Source organism: Pelodiscus sinensis, chromosome 1 (genome assembly GCF_052426305.1).
Source record: "Pelodiscus sinensis isolate ZL-2025 chromosome 1, ASM5242630v1, whole genome shotgun sequence".
In the NCBI taxonomy this organism is placed as follows: domain Eukaryota; kingdom Metazoa; phylum Chordata; order Testudines; family Trionychidae; genus Pelodiscus; species Pelodiscus sinensis.
Window position 1 is genome coordinate 72,659,774 of NC_143052.1, and position 20,619 is coordinate 72,680,392.

The 20,619-nt window shown below is 38.9% G+C and overlaps 1 protein-coding gene across 8 annotated transcripts in view; it reads right to left on the reverse strand.

Annotated features, from left to right (window-relative positions):
- Window positions 1–756: 756 nt before the first annotated feature.
- PPP1R12A (protein phosphatase 1 regulatory subunit 12A) overlaps window positions 757–20,619 on the reverse strand; it is a 177,693-nt gene continuing 157,830 nt past the window's right edge. For 2 of the 8 annotated variants that reach the window (XM_075932387.2, XM_075932351.2), the window contains 6 exons: window positions 20,055–20,196; window positions 18,799–18,903; window positions 17,620–17,667; window positions 11,144–11,194; window positions 9,220–9,304; window positions 757–3,192 (listed from right to left, as the gene is read on the reverse strand). In XM_075932387.2, the coding sequence (XP_075788502.2) occupies window positions 3,149–3,192; window positions 9,220–9,304; window positions 11,144–11,194; window positions 17,620–17,667; window positions 18,799–18,903; window positions 20,055–20,196 (475 nt within the window). In that variant the 3' untranslated portion in view covers window positions 757–3,148. Of the gene's footprint in view, window positions 3,193–9,190; window positions 9,305–11,143; window positions 11,195–11,932; window positions 11,964–17,619; window positions 17,668–18,798; window positions 18,904–20,054; window positions 20,197–20,619 lie in introns of those variants that run through there. The other 6 variants (XM_089780065.1, XM_089780059.1, XM_075932358.2 and 3 more) reach the window with 5 other exon arrangements.

Genomic DNA, 20,619 nt, shown 5'->3' on the forward strand with positions numbered 1-20,619 from the left:
TACTGGTATTTTACAGCACTGTAACTTTCTGACTTGAGGTGTGAAAAAATATTCCCCTGCCCAACGTGCGGCGCTATAAAGTGCCAGTGTAAACCATGCTACAGGACTGAGAGCTGTACTCCCAGATCTGTTAGCTACTCTCCTTACGGAGGTGGTTTACACAGTGCACTGGGAGAGCTCACTCTTAGTGCTCATGCCATGGCTACACTTTCAGTTTAAAATGCTGTTGCTGTGCTTTAAACTTTTAAAACCTCAGACAAAACCTCAGACTCTGCTTCCATCCTTCCTGGGTGTTATGGCCACATGAATTTGTGATGTTGATTGTATATGCTACCCTACACTCCTGTGCTTCTTCAGCTGTTTCCATGTATGTTCAAATATTAACTCTTCCACAGCTCTCTTCCCCACCCTGAAACAGACCCATTGAAATTACAAGTTACTGCTTTGAATTACAGTCTCATTCCACTGCACCCTCAAAATCTGTAAGTTTAGTCAGTCAAATACATCTAGCAATGAAGTGCTTTCTCCATTCCAGTATCGCCAAGCAGAATCGTATTTTAAGTTCTGCCATTGCAGGTGGGGGTGTGGTGTCTTTAGTTTTGGGGGGTTTCTGCAGGTAAACAAAGTTTAGTTAGTAAAACATTTGTGGAGAAATGAATTGGTGTTACAGAATAATTAAAGTAATCAGCTGCTCTAATAGATTCAGGGTTGTATTTTACTGTGGTAATAGCACAAAAAAACTGGTTCTCAGTTAAGTTCTGCATACAGACAGGTTTATGTAAAATATATAAACATTTGTCCAAGTTGTTACAGATTGCATAAATATGGCATTTTACTGTTGCATTTACAGATGTGCATGTACAATGATGTGCAAATAATCACAATTTGATTACAATCTTTGAAAAGCACTTGAACTTTGCATCCAAGTAAAGCAATGAATGAAAAAAAATGCCCACTGATGAATTTAAATACTAAACCCATAACATGGTTTAAAATGTTCTCAGTAAAACTTTCACACATTTAAAATAGTTTTTATTCGTTTTATTTGTCTGTCAAAATACATTTTTTCCAAAATAGTGGGTTTTGCAACTAGTTTCATGCAGATACAAGGTCTGCTCAGTACTACCAATAAAATCAATACAGCACAGTAGCCATTCGGTTTTTAGATAAAGAATAAATAACCTAAATATAAAACACTAAAATATTAGAAACACGTATTTACTCATTCACAGGCACCCAAACTTTACCAAGTATAATCCAGAATATGCTTAACTGTCTCCTAACAGAAGTGAACATGTTGCAACCATTCAAATGGATTACTTCTCTGCCTTTATGTAGAGTAGGACAATGGAAGTTCCTTATATTCAGACCTCACATACAGATCAATTATAACAAGATCTCAAAAACTATCCTTGTACCTTTAAAAATCAAGAATCCTGAGCTTGGTAGTAAGAGCATAACCTTACATCTTCAAAAAACCAATCAACAGAAAGAGAACATGTTCCCCTTTCAAAACAACAAAATCCCCCTTCAAAAAAACAAACAAAATCCCCCTTCAAAAAACCCTAAAATGAAACAAAAAACTCCCCGCCCCAATAAAACAAAACCACCCATCTCCAAGAAGTAGGCAGTAGAACACAATGACCTTTTTTTAAATGAAGGGGTACAAATTCACATTTAATATAGTGTACGATAACCAATAATACAATAGCTACTACAAGCTTTACAATGTACAATTTATTTTAATGGCTGAACTGTTCAGTGGTATTAGGCAAGACTATGTGCCAATAAGATGCCATCTTGTATAGTTTAGTGAATAAAAATAGCTGTTTCCAACAAAAGCAATCTTCACTTCAGTACTTTTTTAAAAAAAGGCCACTGAAATGTATAAAATGGTCTGAACATGGTGGTGGTATCAACTCAGATGCCTTTTCACATGGCAATAACAGTGCATATAAACATTGTGAGTGTACTGGATTAAGTTTTTCAAATGATTTAGTAACGTTACTTTGGCTAGCACAACAGTTTTGGACAGCACTCAGATAAATACAGGTTTGTGAAATGTAGTGAAGCAGTTATATTTATGCAACTTTTATTATGGTGAACAATATCAAATGAAAACATGGGAGGAACAATGTAATAAAAGTATAATTCAAACCTTTTGTCAATATAGGGCTCCGTACAATGTACAATGTGTAAATTCATTAACTATAAAAATTAATGAACTTTGTTAAACACACTATTCTGGAGTAGCCTAATTTGCATTAACAGACATTTGCAATAGGGAAGTATATTCAAGCATGCCACGTGGTGGTCTGAAAAATCAAAACAGTACACATATATACAGCATCACACAGTACCTGCTAAAATGAATGTGAAGATTACAGGATCTAACATGTTTCACTACAAACTTTTTTTTTTGTTTTTTTAAAGTGACCAATAAAGGCAGAAAAACAGGACTCAAAATAATTCTAGCTTCAACTGACTTTAAAGCATCTTGTATAGAAAATAAATGCATATTGCACAAACAGTGAAAGCAAATGTTCCACCAAACATCTCTGTTCCAGGTGGTTGGACAATACAGCTCTAGTTAGCAACAAAGATTTTAAAGATTGTGTGGTCTCCGCAAATGATAAAGCTGTGAAAACACTGTACAAGAAAAAAAATGATACATGAATAATTAAAAGGGAACACACAAATCCAAACTTAGATGTAAAGAAAAAACTGAATATAGAAAAACTACGAACTGTGGCACAACATGAGTAACTGTCTTCTGTGGGAGCTGAAAGCTTTCGTTGATGCAAAAGTGTTTATGTACAACTAAGGCTTACTGGTTAAAGATCTGAGGCATATCTGGCCTTGAACACTTTCCTTATATGCTGTAGCTGTAAACAAGATTTCTCAGTCATTTTATCTTCTCAGCAGCTGCACTTTAACATGAAACAATGATCCTGATAAAGAGAACACAGGTAAGAGAGCATTTGGCAGGATATCTGAAAAGGACAGTCTCCAAGGAATCTTCCAAGCTTCCAATGACTGCCACACCATGGTCCACTGGAGTTACTAGATATGTGCAATATCATTTTGCTGCTGTGGTAAACTTTTTTATTTGGAAAGTTTGCTTATAACTCTGATCAAGGCCCCATTTTCATCTTTTAGCCTCTGGTTGTCTGCCTTCAAGTCTGGTAGCATCTATCAAAAAATGAAAGAAAATGGTTATTACTGGTATAACCTAAATCAAAAGCAACAAAACTAGCTAAAGTTTGTCATCAGAAATAAAACCCTTATCCATAGAAGTTGTTTCAGTTCTTCAGTAATAAACTGGTTTAGAGCACTTGGCCTTCTGTCATGAAATAATTAGGCTATGGAGAAGAAGTTCTTTGCTAGCACTGGATGCACTAAAATTAAGTAGCTGGAAAAATGGCCTCATTCTGTTCTAGTTGCTTTTGTGCAAAGTAAATGCTGATTGAATTGTTTTAAAGGTCTGAATTACTTACAAGTGCACAACTAATATATTTGTAATCAATTGATTCTTTCAGTTCAGAAGGCTCATCTACACTAGCAGTCTGCATTATTTTATCAAGATTTAATATCACTGTGACACATTTTTATTACTGTTACTACTGTTTGTTGCATTGGTTCTATCTTTCCATTATAACCAGTCTGATCAATATAAAATGCTTCAGCATTTCCTTTAAGCACTATCTTTAATCCCTGCCATACCTACGTTTTAGTGCCTCCAACCCATTCAATTTCCAAATAGCAGAATGTACTCACATACAAGAAAACTATATTAAAAAAGCATTAAGTCTGCAAAGTCAAACACTCCAAAGTTAGAAAATACCAGAATTAAGGTTACCCGGAATGCAAAAAGAATTAAGAACCAACAGATGGGGACGGGATTGAGAAGCACAAAGAGGGAGTGGGGCAGGAGCTAGGATGACCGTTGAACAGGGTGAATGGGAAAAAATGGGCTGGGGAACAAGGATCTATATAACCACTACAGAGAACACGCCCTTACATAAATTAGAATGGATTCCAGGAGTTCTCAATCTCCCCGTTTGTCTTCTGTCAAAGTATCTGTGAAAATACTTGGCAAACTACATGTTCCTATCCTACATGGAAGGTAACAGATTATTTCTGCTACATCATCTCAAGTATCAAAGCTCTGTATTTTGGATCTCAATGTCCAAAGCCTGCTTGACCCAGTCAATATGGTTCCCAGGTGGGTTTTTTTTTTCCAGGGGGAGGGCGGGTTTGCTTTAAAAAAAGTTAGGAAATTTTGCAAAAAGCAGCCCCTATCCTAAAACAGTAAGGCTGCAAAGTCAAGCATTCAAAAGTTAGACTGCACACACAATTCTATTTTCCCTTCTGCTCCAGTGTGTATGTATTACACAGACTAATTACATGATCACATTCCCCCCTCCCCCAATAATAACCCTGTCTCTGCAGTGCACAGGATAGGTCTGCCCAGGGAATGAATCAAGGTTGTGAGGCGAGTTCTGTTATCTGTAAGACCTGACAAATGTTTGTGAAGAGGTCTGATGAGTGCTGCAGGACCTTACAGGAAGAGGAAAGATGGTTAAGAAGCATGAATGTCACCTGGAGAACTAGGCTACATCTAGACTGGCATGATTTTCCGCAAATGTTATTAACAGAAAAGTTTTTCCTGTTAAAAGCATTTGCGGAAAAGAGCGTCTAGATTGGCACGGAGGCTTTTCCGCAAAAGCACTTTTTGCGGAAAAGTGTCCGTGCCAATCTAGACACGGTTTTGCGCAAGAAAGCCCCGATCGCCATTTTTGCCATCGGGGCTTTTTTGTGCAAAACAGTTTTTAGCTGTCTACACTGGCCCTCTTCCGCAAAAACATTTCCAGAAAAGGGCTTTTGCCTGAACAGGAACATCAAAGCATTTATGCAAGAAGCACTGATTTCAGACAGTAGAACGTTAGTGCTTTTGCGCAAAATCAAGCAGCCAGTGTAGACAGCTGGCAAGTTTTTGCGCAAAAGCGGCTGCTTTTGTGGAAAAACTTGCCAGTCTAGACGCGGCCCTAGAGTCTATCCCTCACTCTGCCACAGAGTTCCTGTGTGAAACTAAGCACACTTGAAAACCAGACTTTTCATAGACTGCCACTAATCATATGGTTCTGGGTGTCCAGATTTCTGACCCAGGGTCTGATTTGCAGAAATACAGTAAACTTCCGATAATCCAGCACCTTTAGGACCCAGGTGGTGCCGGATTATCAGATATGCCGGACTATCAGAAGGGGGAGCTATGAGGGGTCTGGAGTGGGGTGGGAGGGGATGCCACCCCAGACCCCTCATAGCCCCCCCCTTACGATAGTCCGGCTCAGCCCCAGGCGTCCCTGATTCAGCCGCTGCTGGTCAGTTTCAGCAGCAGCTGAATTGGGGATGCCTGCAATAGAGCAGCTGGGGTGCTGCCGGGTTGGTCCCGCAGCGACAAGGGGCGGCGCTACGGCACCAACCCAGCAGCACTCCAGCTGCTCTTGGGGACGCCTGGGGCAGAGCAGCTGGAGTGCTGCCGGGTTGGTCCCACAGCGCCAAAGGACGGCGCTGCAGGACCAACCCAGCAGGACCCCAGCTGCTCTGCCCCGGGGTCCCCAATTCAGCCGCTGCTGAAACAGATCAGCAGCTGATTCCAGGAAGCCCGGGGTAGAGCTGCTCTGCCCCGGGCTTCCTGGATTCAGCCGCTGATCTGTTTCAGCAGCGGCTGACTTGGGGACCCCTGGAGCAGAGCAGCTGGGGTGCTGCCGGGTTGGTCCCGCAGCACCGAGGGGCGGTGCTACGGGACCAACCCCGGCACCCCAGCTACTCTGCCCCAGGCATCCGGATTCAGCCTGCTGGTGAAACTGACGCTGCTGGTCAGTTTCAGCAGCAGCTGAATCCCGACACCTGGGGCAAAGCAGCTGGGGTGCTGCCGGGTTGGTCCCGTAGCACCGCCCCTCGGCGCTGCGGGACTAACCCGGCAGCACCCCAGCTGCTCTGCCCCAGGGGTCCCCAAGCCAGCCGCTGCTGAAACAGATCAGCGGCTGATTCCAGGAAGCCCGGGGCAGAACAACTAGTCCTCTACACAGATGTGGGTGAGTTTGGTATAGAAGGCTGATGAGATGGCACTAGTGCACCTTCAGGAGATAAGTACCAAAACCCTGGTCTACACTAGGGAGTTATTTAGAAAAAACTCCTCTTATTTCTAAATAAGAAGCAGAGCGTCCACAATACCAACCCCATTATTTTGAAATAACAGGCTGGTTATTTTGAAATAACTCCTGCTTTCCATGAGGAATAATGCTTATTTCTAACTAGTTATTTCAAAATAGCGGTAATGTGGATGCTCCACTGCTGCTATTTTGAAATAATTACTCCCCAGTGCTTCCTGGAGCTCTAAGTCAAGGTAGAGCATCCACATTAAGGGAGCCTGCCTCGAACTAATTTCGAGGCTTCCCTGTAGAGTGGATATGCTATTTCAAAATAATTTCCTAGTGCAGACATGCCCATAGAGCGCCCAGATTTACTGTTGCGTTTATGGGATGGTGGTGGGAAATTGGTGTATTTTTCATGAATGTTACACCGTTTTTGTTTTCTGTACAAATCTCCAATGTGCAGGAAATGTGCTTCTAGCTGCACAATTCTATACCAACTCACTCCCTAATAAGGGAGCTACAGTTATTACCAGGCTTAATGTATGTGACTGTATGTGACTGCATATGACGTTTAGCTTTTCTCCCTCCTAGAGAATTTCCATCCAGACAGAAAAACACTGTTCAAAGACAGGGCTTATTTAAATTTATTATGCAGTTACATAGTTGGCCAAAAATCCTTTATATATCTTTTATTCTGATGAAGTTATTTGTGCATTGCTACTCAAGGAAGGAAGGAGTAATGGGTAGAGAATATATCAGCCACATACTGAATGGGGGTGGTGACAGCACCAGTGCTATTACCCAAATCTATGAGTGCAGTATGGGATTGATCGGTGAAGACAAACCGAAAGAGTAGCTATAGCTCTGTGCTCCTCCCAAACCACTAATGCTAAAATGGTTCAAAGTGAATCAGCCAAAGCAGAACTCACAACATTTACTTGGGACTAGTGCAATCTTACTGGATTTAGAAGTTCTGCAACATGTCCACATACCACTTTCAACACAAAGGGACAGATCCTCAGTTGGCATAAATAATAAAGCTCTAACAAGTTACTCCAGCTGAGGATCTGCTCCAAAATCTTCACTACCATTTCAGGTGAGTGAACAAGTGGTGTAAATGCCCACATTCTCTAGTGTTAACCCTTCATTATACATGTAACACGTCAATTCCAATTTACTTCTCCCTGAAGTCTGAGAGCATCTTTCTGTGGTGCCTTAAATAAGCAAGAGTGGTTCCTAAGCTTTTCGAGCATATGGACCCCTTTTCAATTATAATTTCATGGACCCCCCTCTCCGGGGGAGGAGAAGAGAGAAAGAGAAAAAAAGAAGGGAAAGAAGGAAGGGAGAAAGAGAAAAAGAAGAGGAAGAGAAAGAGAAAAGTAAGGATTGGACCTCCCCTGGTGGGCCCGATCCTTATTTTTAAACCTTCCATGGACCCCATACCATCATGGGCCAGCAGGGGTCTGCAGACCACAGGTTGGGAACCACTGAGCAAGGCCATAGCATGCACTATTTATATCTTTTGCTATTATATGGGGTAATTTTGCATAGGCTAGCAGATGCAAAATGCCATTCAATAGTCACTAAGTATGTTTTTTGTAGACAAACCGAGATTTTTACAAAACCAAACCCACAAATGATTAACTGATTGCATAAACGAAGGTTGCAACAAACTGTACTCATGAGCATATGCAGCCTCCTATCCCAACCTCTCCCCCGCCCTCCCCCACTGGAAAATTCTGAAAACTGAGGCATGTAGGCAGATCCAGAAAACACATTTATCCCTTCTCCCCCCTCTAGAACAGAAAATGTATGCGTAAAAACGAGGGTGGTGTGAGAGCCTTTAGCCATACAAATTTTCTATTTTTAATGCATTTTCATCTGGCCCAGATCCACAGGGCTCAGAGCTTCAGCCATGCATAGCTTTCCCCCCCCCCCCCCCCCCCCCCCGCCCCCCGGTCAAGGACAAATAGACTGAAAGGGTTAGCACATGGAGAAGGGGCAAGGGAATGGGTCAAATTTTGTGTTCTCAAAGGTAGTCACCAAACTGATTTTTCACAGCTGTCCCCTGTAACTGAATTTCACACAGGTATAACATCTGTAAATCTTCAAATTGACACTGTTTTCCTTTGGTGTAAAGTTAGATTTTTTCAAGCCTATTCTGAATCTACTTTGATAAAAAAGAAAAGAATACTAGGACAAGTGAGCAAGATCCGACCTAAACAAAGTATTTGAACAAATACATAATAAGGGTTGAAATTCAAATACGTTCTTGAAGAAAAGATAACTTTTTTGCTAACCAAATCCCTGCATACTGGAATGTAAAAACTAGAATAGCTGATGTAAACAATCAAAAGTCCACAATACCGAAATCATTACTTAGGTTTTCACTATTACAATTTTTATTTGGGTCTGTCTTACAACAGCTAACTACAGCGGAGAGAGGAATATCTCTGTTCACTTTAATATGATGTTGGAAATCTTGAGACCAGTACATTTCTAAACTCGGCATCTCATGCGAAAGTCAAGATACAGGCAATTTAATACTAGTTCAAGTCCTGTGGGAACAGCTATGCCCTTTGGGGCAATGCATCTTTATATAACACAAATAACTACAATCTTGTACAAACCAAGAAGTATCTATTTCTTCAACTGTTCGCTGACTTGTCTTTGAATGCAAAATGATGAGATACAGACCAGCCAACAGGGAGGGGAGGAGGGTTTGGGGGAAAAGGAGGCAGTTGCCCTGAACCCCCAGCGATTCAAAAAGGGAACGCAGAGTGACCCCTTTTCACCTTGCCCAGGGGCCTGCAAAGGTGATGCTAGTAAGGATGATACAAACCGCTACCATTGTGTATATGATAAGGAACAGTAGCTGGGACACTGGACATCATGCATCAGCCACGCTTCTATAATCAAGCAACAAATAAATCTTCAGACACACAAGCATTAATAGTAAAGTATTGCCAAAGCACTAGCTAAAATTCAACACCTGCCAGGCTACTCAAAGGAGAAGAAATGAAGAAAAGAAATTACAAATCCACAGAATGTAGTTGCCTACAGGACCCTGAGAGCTTTGTAACCACTCTGGTCAAGGCCCTATTCTCAGCCAGCAGTCGCTCATTTAAATGTCTCAAAGATTGAATCTGCAGGAATCAAGAAACAGAAGTGAAAACAGGAGAACAGCAAGTATGGTATGTTTAAAAAAAAACAGTCAAGGAGAATTGAAAGAAAACTTAAATCAAAATAGACAGTCATGTTAAAAGCAGATAACTAGCTGTGAAAGGAAACCATCAAGTAAGTGGCACATTCTTGAAATGTAATCTAAGAACAGCCAGCGATTAGTCACAGCTTTCCAGAATAAAACAAAGAGAGTTATTCCTGGAATTCTTTACTTATTCTAATTAAATGGGCTACATTTCCTATTCTGCAAACAATCATATGTTTAACATATACTTTTACGTGATACTACAGCAAATAGGATGACAGTTAATCTTATAATTAAAAACAGTAATGTATGGCTGCAAATAAATTTGCAAACTCTCTATTTCTCTTATCATTCTAGCCGTCCTTAAGGAAAACCTACAAGTATAACACAACCTGATATTCTCTATCCTGCAATCCATCACTAGAAGAATGGTAATTTTCTCCCCATGCTGTAGTTTGCTTTCTGTCTCAAATATTAATTTTTTCTCCATTAAAGCACATTTACTTGGCTCTAAATCTAATGATAGATTTTTCTATACTTCTTTGCTTGTCATCTTCCATTTTATTAACAAGAACTCCATGTTTGCATTTAAAACAACTGTGTCTGGAATAAGTGCTGTTGCAAAGCAGCAGGGAGAGCTCAAAACTGAGTTTTAAAAGAAATGTTTTAGCAACAGAATAGTGAATACAGGTTGAATCTCTCTACTCCGGCACATTCTGTTCCAGCAACATCCATGGTCCAGCAAGATTTTAATTAACTGGATATCCACTTATGGTTGTGGCCAAGTTTCCCCCAAACCCATAAAGTTTATTTACAGCCACCAGTCCTGGTTCTCAGTGCTCTGTGCTGTTATTTAGCTCTAATTTACCCCTAAATGTCTTCTAAGAACCCAGTAAGCTATGGAAGCGTTGGTAATGCTACCAGAAAATACTGACCTCCCGTGGTTCGGCAAAATCTCTGGTTTGGCACGGACCAGGTCCTGAGGGTGCCAGACTAGCAAGGTTCAACCTGTACTAGCTGTCCATACCGCTGCTGGGTTGGGTGTGTCTAAAATTTTGGCATACAAAGATGTTTTCTAGTTCACCACTTTCCAACTGCTTCCTCAAAATGATTTAATTTTGTCATCAGTTTGGTTGGCACACTTCTGCAGTTTTGTCCATGGATATAATGAAAAATGTATATAGGGTCAACTCACTTCCAACTATCCTTTTTTTTAGTTCAAATCATATCACACAGGACTTAACTGGCTAAACTTTGGAGGGAGAAAGACCCTGCATACAAACATATTATGACATAAGAAAAAAGAATCTCAGAAATTAACTCTTAAAACTACAAGGTTAAAGTCATTTAAAAATCTTATAGGACTATCTTCTATTTTGCATTTCTGTAAGTGATGAAAACCATAAAATACCATCTCAACCTCTAAAAAGGATTCCATTTTTCCCTTGGTTTAAGATAAAAAAAAATCTATCCTAGAAACCTTTGACTTTTCTCCCTGATTACCCCCCTCAGCTTGTAAATCTCAGCTACCTTCTAAAAATGAAAATAAAAACTAACAAAAAAATCACCCTTTACTATTATATCCTTTGCAAACTGAACAGCAACTGAATTGCAGAGTACTATACAAAAGATTCTGTTGTGTTGGAAACTCAGGGAAATCATATATTTACCTATTCTCCAATCAGATTACCATCAGCTAGAAACTTTCGCACCACAAATTCTGTTAACAACCAACACATTTTTACAAAATCAATCATAAATGGTGTGTTGCACTTACTTTAAGTTCCTCTTCCATTTCAGATATCCTTCTTTCTAGAGCTCTTCGTTCCTAAATCAAAGTAGTGGTGTTAATGGCAAACAATGCAAATTATATCTTTAATACTTCTTATAAAAATGGTGAAAATAGTGATACATGTCAGGTTTCAAAAACCAAACAACTACAAGCACAGAGTGTACAGGAGACTTGTGATGCCAGCGATGTGTAGAAAATTATTCCACATTAAAATTAAAAAAATAGATGGAAGAGAGATTAAGATATTCATTTTTTTTCAAAATACATCCCATCTCTTCCTGTACTTGAATTTGCACAGGATATACATTTATAAGTATGTCTTTGTTCAGATTTATTATTCCCTCAAGCAGACTATGATAATTTAACATACAAGAAATGCAGAAGATGATCAGAAACAAAGTAGTATATGAAAAGAAACAAAAAGCACAAAAGCATAAGCTTTCATTGCCGAGCAAATATAGCTAAAATGTTTGAATCCTCTCTATTCTCCCAAAACACTATTTTTTTTTTAAACTTCATTCCCATCATATATTCCACATTACTAATGCAGGCAATAGATTTTATATCATGATTGCTTTCCTTGTGTAAGACAATGCAGTGAGTCTTATTTAAAAGCAGTTGACTATTCAATATTTTACATTCCAATTTTTTCAAAGAGTGAAGGCAAAAGCGACAGATTATTGCAAAGTGTACATTTATATCTGCATACAGCAGTGTTATGCAAAACAGCAAGCAGCATTAACTTATGTGTGTAAAACTTTGGTTAGATCATACCGCCCAGTGGATACTGACTCTTGCCGGTCACCTTTCAGATACAAACCATTTGAATTTAGTTTAATCATAGTGAAGTTATTCCTCAGACATATTCCCCCATTTTAGCAAATAACTTTAAAGGTTTGGCAAAGCAATCTTTTACTGCAGTAGTTAGTATCCTGAGTTTATTCTACTTCATTCTTTTCAGATGAGATTTGCATTTTTCTAAGATGATACTGACAGATAATAAATGGGCAACGTTTATGAGTACTAGTGAGTTAACTGCAGTAAGCAAGTGAATAATAAAAGCAAAACATACCCAAATTATAAAAATATCACAGGAACCCAAAGAAGCTGAAAACCCTACCAAGAGTTACATCAGCTACTTATTAATTGTTAGAATAATATTTATTACCAGAACTCTTAAAAACTAGCGGCCAATTAAATACAGTTCAAATTTCATTAAGATTTTACAGTTCAAGCATGGCAGACGGATTCAAATCAAAGCAATTTAAATAATCAATTTCAATCATTTAAATTGGTAAGCAAGAAATGCTGATTTAAACCATTTTAATTGTGTTTCACTGTTGTACTTAATTTTTTCTAAAGAAAGCTTGATTCTCATTTTTAGTAATTAAAATTTTGATTTATAGCTAAATGTAGCCTTTACACTAGATTTAGAGCTTGACTTTATTAAAAGTATAGATATAGTATATCCTACTGATTAAGATTGTGAATAAGCGTAAATTAAATTACTTTATTTTTACATATTTATGTTAGAATAGGGCGATTATCTAAATTTGTAAACACGTTTTGCATTTAGAACTGATTTATTAAACAAAAGAAGTGTTATGTCTAATTAATGAATTAAACCAATTATTTCTGGTCATAATCACAGTTTAAAGTTAAAAGGGACTACCAAATCTTATAGTCTGAGCTCCTGTATATCTATCGCCACTAAACACCCACATACTTAATCCAACAATCAAAATATTACGGTCCAGAAGAGACTAGACTATTACGTGTCACAGGTAGAGAACAGGAGGGAGCAAGGTGCACGCATGTCCAGGGTCTCACAATTATGTGGAAATGATTAAGTGAGATAAAGCTCGATAATCCTGATAAATGACCCACACCTGCATGTAGTGGAAGGCGAACCACTCCATAGAGACAGCCAGTCTGACCTAGGGGAAAATTTCTGCCTCATGATATATATGGTGATCAGATAGACCAGCCAACCACACACTTCAGAACATTGGCCTCCCCATCCAGTGTCCATGGTCACCACGTCCTTCATAATTGTAGAACTAGTAGATGTTAGGTTCTCACAATTTTTATTCACAGCTTAGAAGAGGAAATAAAGCTTTCCTGCTTTATAGATCCCTATTGGTTTTTCAACTTGGAGCCAACCAGTTGAATAAACTGAAATGAAGAAAATATTCTCTCTGCAAATACCAAAGAGGCTATTGCTATGAAAGCTAGTTTAGAACTTGAACAAACTCTGTTCCAAGTGCTTTGCCAGTGACTTAAAAGAGTTCAGTGATTTGTCTTTATTTAAAATCTGGCAAACATGTATTACAAAACACCATTTTGTATTTAAATTTTAAGTTATATTAAGTTCAGGAATTAAACTAGTTTTTAATTTGAATAAATAAATAAAATATATTTTTGTTTAAAAAAATATAATTACTTTTTTATCTACTCTGGCCCAAGCTACACAAAAGGAGCTTTTAATTAAGCTGACCTAAGTAAACTGTTTGTTATGTAAATAGCAAAATTCTGATTAATAAAAAGTGTTCAGATAATGGAAGTTGTTTCTATGGTAAGAAGTGTTTTTAAGAACAAATTTATTGTAGTGGGAACATTAACACACACACCCCCTCCCGCCCACAGTTAAGAGCTGTCTCACTATTGTCTCATGGAGAAAAAAATAACTGTACTCCCCAGCAATTTTAGCACTTTTTATTAGTTAATAGAAATACTGACAACGGTTATTAGTCATTTTTCTACAGATCCGTTGGACTAATTTTAAATTACATGATTACAGTCAAATCACTATTTGCACATTCTGTAAAAATAAAATTCCACTGATTGTCTATTAATTACTCTGCTGGTCTATTTTATTTAATCTAATAGTTTTATTTATGAAGTGTCTTCCCAAGGTGCCACTGAAAAAGTAGATTTCCTTAGGAAACAAAAAATCCGACTTAAAAATAAGAAACTAGCTGTTGTAATAAAATAAAGCCATGCTATTTAGAAAAAGCCAGAACTACCAATCAGGGTCAAAATTGCATGCATTTTCCACTTCCCCAAAGTGAACTATGCATCTATTTATATAGTGATGTTTGGATCGTAACAGCGCTCACACATTTCAATGAGAGGAGTTGTATTTTTTTCTTATTTGTTAATCCTACCTAAAAGAAACCTCAGTCAATCAGAGCACAAGAATTAGTTTTACTAATCCCCCACTATAAACTTGATTGTCAATTATGAAGTTTCGAATTCAACTAACTGTGCATTACACAAATCCTGTATTCCTGGCTACTCTTTAACACACACAGGCCCCACAACTTCTGATACTCTCCTCATTTAGGTTCAAAGACTGAATACAAGTTAAATTTTAAAAGGAATTACTTTTAGTGGAAAGGGCCATGGAGTTTGCCAAAATAATGAGATGTCTGGGATTAAGGTGATAGGCTATAGCCATGCTCTACTGAGGAACTGACATTAATCAGATTGCAGGTGTGCAAAGATGTACCTCTATAAAACTGAACATGATGATATTCTCTATTACATCAGTAATAGTCAAATTCTGGGCACATAAATACCTCAATCTTTGACCTCAAAGAATTTATTTACCCCAATATATGTTACTGTGTCCAAACAAGAAGCATCCTCCGGTCATATGAATTATCTATCTATATTTTAGAAACATGGATCTGTCTGTCTGAGTGTCAGTCAGTCTGTTCACAAACTCCTCCTAAACAGTAAGAGCTAGGACCATCAAATTTGGTATGCAGCTTCCTCTTCTCCTAACTTAAAGAAAGGTCAGGATTTGGTTGTGCCAGGAAAATGAGAAGTGCAGGGAATGGGACTATTTTAGCAGAACATGGAAAGGGAAGGGCTGTTCCAAGGGATGCTATACTCACAATGAACACAGGGGGCAGAAAGAACAGAGGAGTGCTATACTGCAGAGAGACCACTGCAAGCAGCAGGATCACCAAGGGAGTGGCCAGCTGGGGACGGGGCCTGCCATCTTGCCTGCTACTCAACAGGTAAGTGGACCCCCTTGTGCAAGAGACAGTCCCCAGCAAGGGGAGTGTGTGTTTGAAAATCTCTGCTGGCCCCCTGCACCCTGGAAAGGGAGAGGACGGAAGGAGAAAGCCCCTTCTCAAGGCCTTGCTCTGACTCCTGCACCCCCCACATCACCAGCCGCCTGCCATGAAAGACCCGGGCAATGCAGGGTAAGTCTTTCAGTGTTTAATAAATAAGGCAGAGATGCCCCCAATTCAAATCTCAGATCTGAGCAGTCCCACACTTTGGTGAGGCTTTAGGGTAATATTTGAAGTTCCAATCAAGATCCAAATTCTGCAGTTCTGTGCCTTCTATTTTCTAACTGTACTAGCTGGAATACCCCAAAGCATAGCTAACATACATTTCAAGGATAAGGGCTATAAATCAAACCCTTAACCTTGTTCTGCCTAAATACTGTTGGGATGAGACATGTGCCACCGATTCTCATCTTCATAAGACTGACCAGTTCCTACAACATTGTAACAAATTTCAAACAACACAAAGGCAACAGGGAGCAGGATCCACCTGTCTTCCCTACTCCCATGCTGCTGCCTCTTAGAGGCAGCAGCGTGGTGTGTGTGTGGGGAAGGGTGGGGGGGCAGGAAGGAGCCAATAAAAGTTGGCTCCCCACCCGTAAGAGCAACAAGGAGTCCTGTGGCACATTATAGACTAACAGATTTATTGGAGCATAAGCTTTTGTTGGAAAAGACCCACTTTGTCAGATGCATCTGTTAGTCTATAAGGTACCACAGGACTCCTTGTCACTTTTGCAGATCCAGACTAACATGGCTACGCCTCTGATATTTCACATGTAAGAGGCTCTCCGTATGTGCCAGCTCTGTGGACCTGCCTGCTGCCCCTGTACGCAGGGGGCCTGGACACCTCCTCTACTGTAGACAGGGGCTGCTGCTACGGAGCAGCCCTTTGTCCATGGGGAGCTTGGACTCTACCACACACAGGGTTTGTTGCCACCTCGTTGTGCTGCCTCTGTATCAGAGGCAGCTGCACAGGGTGGAAGCCGGTCTGCACTGGGAGCTGTTTTTTAAACCAGCTCGCCCTCTGGATTAGCTTCTGCCTGCCACCCTAAAGAGGCAGCAGTGTGTGGTGGTGGGGACACCCTGGAAGGTGGAGCCCAGGAGTGCACTGGCTGCCGTCCACACCTCCAGGGACTATTGAATAGTTGTGTAACAGCTAGAATTTGATGTGGTTACACAACTATTCTATTACACACTATCTAACATCCCTAGTTGACACTGAATCGTCAGTTTATGGCACAGAAACCTTTTTTTTAGGGTTGGCAGGGTTATTAAAGTCAGAATAAACTTTTAGAATAATTGTTTGTCTAGTTTGAGTTAGTTGATTTATTAGTGAAGAAAGGCACATTTCACCTTGAAAATGGGTCATACCCAACCAATTCTATTAGGTTTTCCTTGTGGTTAATATCATCTCAGCTCTGCATCTCTTACAGCTCTTCCCACTATTTCACTTTTTTTCTGTTCTTGCTTTTAAATTAGTATATGCTCAAATTTTGATTTTATGTAAAGCATTTACATATATACTCAAGCTGCTAAGGATGTTAAATTGCCGTTATCTGGCTAATTGTGTATTCAATACAATTTGTACTGACTACACGATTGGTCGATAAGGACTGTTCTGCAGAGCCACAGTGGAAGTAACTCGAGGAGCAGTCCTGGTTCGTGCTGGCTCTGGGAACCACCGTGCTGCAGTTCTGTATTTTAAATGTAGTAAGAGCCACCATTTAAAATGCAGAGGCTCAGCGTCCCAGACCAGCGCGAGCTGAGACAACTGGGTCGCAGCTCGTGATGAGTCAAGCAGTCCCTGTTCCCTGAATTATCTTACTTCAAACGTTAGTTATTTTAACTGATGCTCATATACCACACTGATGAAAGCAGTTTACAAAATAAATCCACTTTTTTTCTACTTAGCTTATGCTGTTGACTCATATTTAGCTTGTGCTCCACTATGGCCCACAGATCCCTTTCCATAATACTAGGCATAATACTAATATGTATTTGGCAGTCTTTTCCCATTTTGTATGCGTGTAATGGATTGGCTTTCCCAAGTAATTTACTTCTGAGCCACATAGAGCTCTTCTTAAGTCTGGGAAAGACACTCCAAGCATGACAGCTAAATGCAAGGTAGAAGAGAGCTATGACACATACAACACTCTCCAACCTTCTCTCTCTAATATAACCAAATGACCATTTGAAAGCAATTTATTAAAGAATTATTTCTGTGAATAAAAGCTACCTTACATTTATTACCACATTGCATCTGAGAAACCCAATATTTAAATCACAAGAACCAATTCACCAAATTATGTCCACCTTGAGGTTGGAAAACAAACCACAATATGAACTAAAGTATCCACTAGATCTTTGGCAGAAACTTACCCTTTTTTCCATTTCCAAGAGTGACCTATCAGCAAATCTCTCTTGTCTCTGAAATATAATGCTAATAATTAATGATGGCCCATATGGTGAAAAAATTACGTAAAATATAGGAGCCAAACAATTTAAAAAAAAAATCAGTACTTTGGCTCTTCACAGTCTTAACATTCAAAGAGAAGTCAAAAGTCAAAGAATTACAGAAATAAACACGTTTTTGTATTCTTGAAGTGAAAACATACAATTTTACATTGTATTTAATTAACCACATACTCAGAAAAGTCTTTAATACCTATATTCTGAGAGAACTTTGTAGTTAAGGCATTAAAATGATATAAAAGTGAACTAAGTTCAGTCCTGGATCAGTCACAGATGTCCTGTGAGACCTCGGACAAGTAATTTAATCTTTCTGAACCCTGGCAAAATAAGTTAATAAATCCTTATCATGAAGGGTCTTCAATTATTTCAGATACTTAGGACTAGCCTGCCCTACTGCATTATATTGGTCTGTAGCATGTCGGATGAAGACATGCTATGCTTATGGGAGAGTGCTCTCTTGTCAAGATAATCACTGTACCTGAAAGGTGGAAGATGTGTTTCCAGAAAAATTTCTTCCACAGACATAATGCCAGTATGGACACTGCTTTAAGTTGATGCCACTTACAATCAAGAAACCTACTATTAATCTACAAATGTGGTATCGTAATATGCTGAACTGTTATTTGAGAGCATTTATCTGCACCTATTTAGAGTTGCACTATTTACTATTTAATTACAAGACTGGTTATCTAATCAAATCAGTGAGACCATACCAGTCAATAACAATCTGCCATTAGGTTAATAAATCAATGCATTCTTATGGTAAACAAGTTTTTGTTCAAAATATAAGTAATTCAACACTGAAAATCATTATCTCAGTATTTACGCCTTCCTCCCTACAAAAAAATTACATAGCTATATGCCAGCAAGAATCATTGGTATTTTAGCAATTACCACTAACCAGACCCATCTGGCCTTCCCTCATCTCCAGAAACAATGGCAGATGCAGTACTTTGCTCCATTCTTTTAGAAAAAGGGAAGATAAAGCTGAAATCTGAGAAAAATATCAGTTCAATTTCCAATACTGTTTCTGGTTTATAACCCGTTTAATAGCTAGAGACTTTTGTCTTGTGTGTGACTACAAACCTGAGTGGCCTTTTCCAACTGTAGTTTAAGATCGGTCAGCTCCATGTTGGTATCATGTAACTGTGCTTTCAGCTTTTCATTTTCAGCTAGAATCTGTTCATAAAGCTAAGAGAAAATATGAACAGGTTTAAGAAATGTGCATTCTTTTGGTTGCATTATTTCATGATAATGGTGCTACATTTTTCTAAAACTTGATTTAACTATATGAAAAGAACAAATTTATACTCAAAGTTCTAAAGAACAGAATGTCAGTGTTCTGAAGCAAGCAATATACAGAAGTTATATTACAAAAAATACTAGCTTCCACAAAATGCTTAAATTTCCTGAAAAGAGAAACTTGTGTCTTTGGTATTACAGACCAGAAGACATTTATGATAAATTTTACCTGGTATTTCCATAATACAGAAAACTATTTGAAATGTTTTCCTCTTAAAAAAAAAAAAAAATTCACTATGGCTATGTCTACACCCACAGCTTCTTGCGCGAGTAATATGCAAATGAGGCAAACCGTGGAATATCGCCGAGCCTCATTTGCATACCTAATGAGCCACCATTTTTTTTCAGACGAGGCTCTTGCACAAGAAGAAGTGCCTACACTGCCCCTTCTTGCGCAAGAAAAACCCTCTTGCTCAATGCCATGACACCTATTACTTTTCAGGAAGAACGGCATTGCGCAAAAGGGTTTTTCTTGTGCAAGAAGGGGCAGTGTAGACGTTCCTCCTTGCGCAAGAGCCTCTTCTGAAAAAAAATGATGGCTCATTAGGTATGCAAATGACGCTCGGCAATATTCCACACAGCCTCATTTGCATATTACTCGTGCAAGAAGCCACGAGTGCAGACATAGCCTATGAGAGTAAGTTGAACTGTTGCTCATTTCTTCAGAAGTATTTTATAGTTTTCAACCTATAAAACTAGATTTTACATTGTACTAGCAAGTGCACCCAATACAAGGCTCCAAAAGATGTCAAGCAAGGCTCAAATAAATCAGACCTTTAGCCACAAGAAGCAAGGTAGTGATATGGGGTCATTAAAGCTGTTTTTGGCCCCTCTGGATCTTCACTTTTTCTTGAAGAGGGGAGCACCAGGGCAGAAGCTACAATGCCACCAGGGAGGTGGATATGATTCTTCCTCTTTGCTTCTGTGGGGTTGTGTTGCACTACCTAGGCTGAGGCAGATTACTTCAAGACAGAATTTATGGGGGAAAAAGATCAAATAAAAAGTTTATTTTAATATCAGAACTACTAGCTCTAACTGACCTTTTTAAAGTCAGTTGCATCTTCTTTTTCTAGCCTACTGCAATATGGTTTTCGGTCTTCAAAGTAACTGAGAGACCCAGACCGCCCGAGCACTGAATCATAACGGTCACCTGATGATGAGCTGATGGATCCTGCATCATATCTTTAAAAGAAAAAAGTTAATTATTTCCATGATAACATTGCTAATCTGGTGCAATTTAGTTAAAAAAATGTATTTATTCATACCATTATTTCCTATTCTCTGTTCTCACTTGGTGAAAACCTTAAAAACTGTTTTCTTTCTGCCACTCAACACGAAGATTTGATTTATTCTATACGAATAGTTTTTCTGACTGCCAATTGTGGTTTAGGGAATGTAAACATTAGCCTTCTAGGTCAAAATTAAAGTAGGTTTCTTCAAGACATTTTTGCACGACTCTGAAGATGACTTTGTCAAGATTCTTTAAAACAGGGCTTCATGTGTTCTAGGATTGTTCATCTTTTGCAAGAAGGGCTGAATTATTTTCCTTTTTTTTAAAAAAAAAAAAAAGCCTCAAGATGATCAGCTAACTCGAGTCTGGTCTTC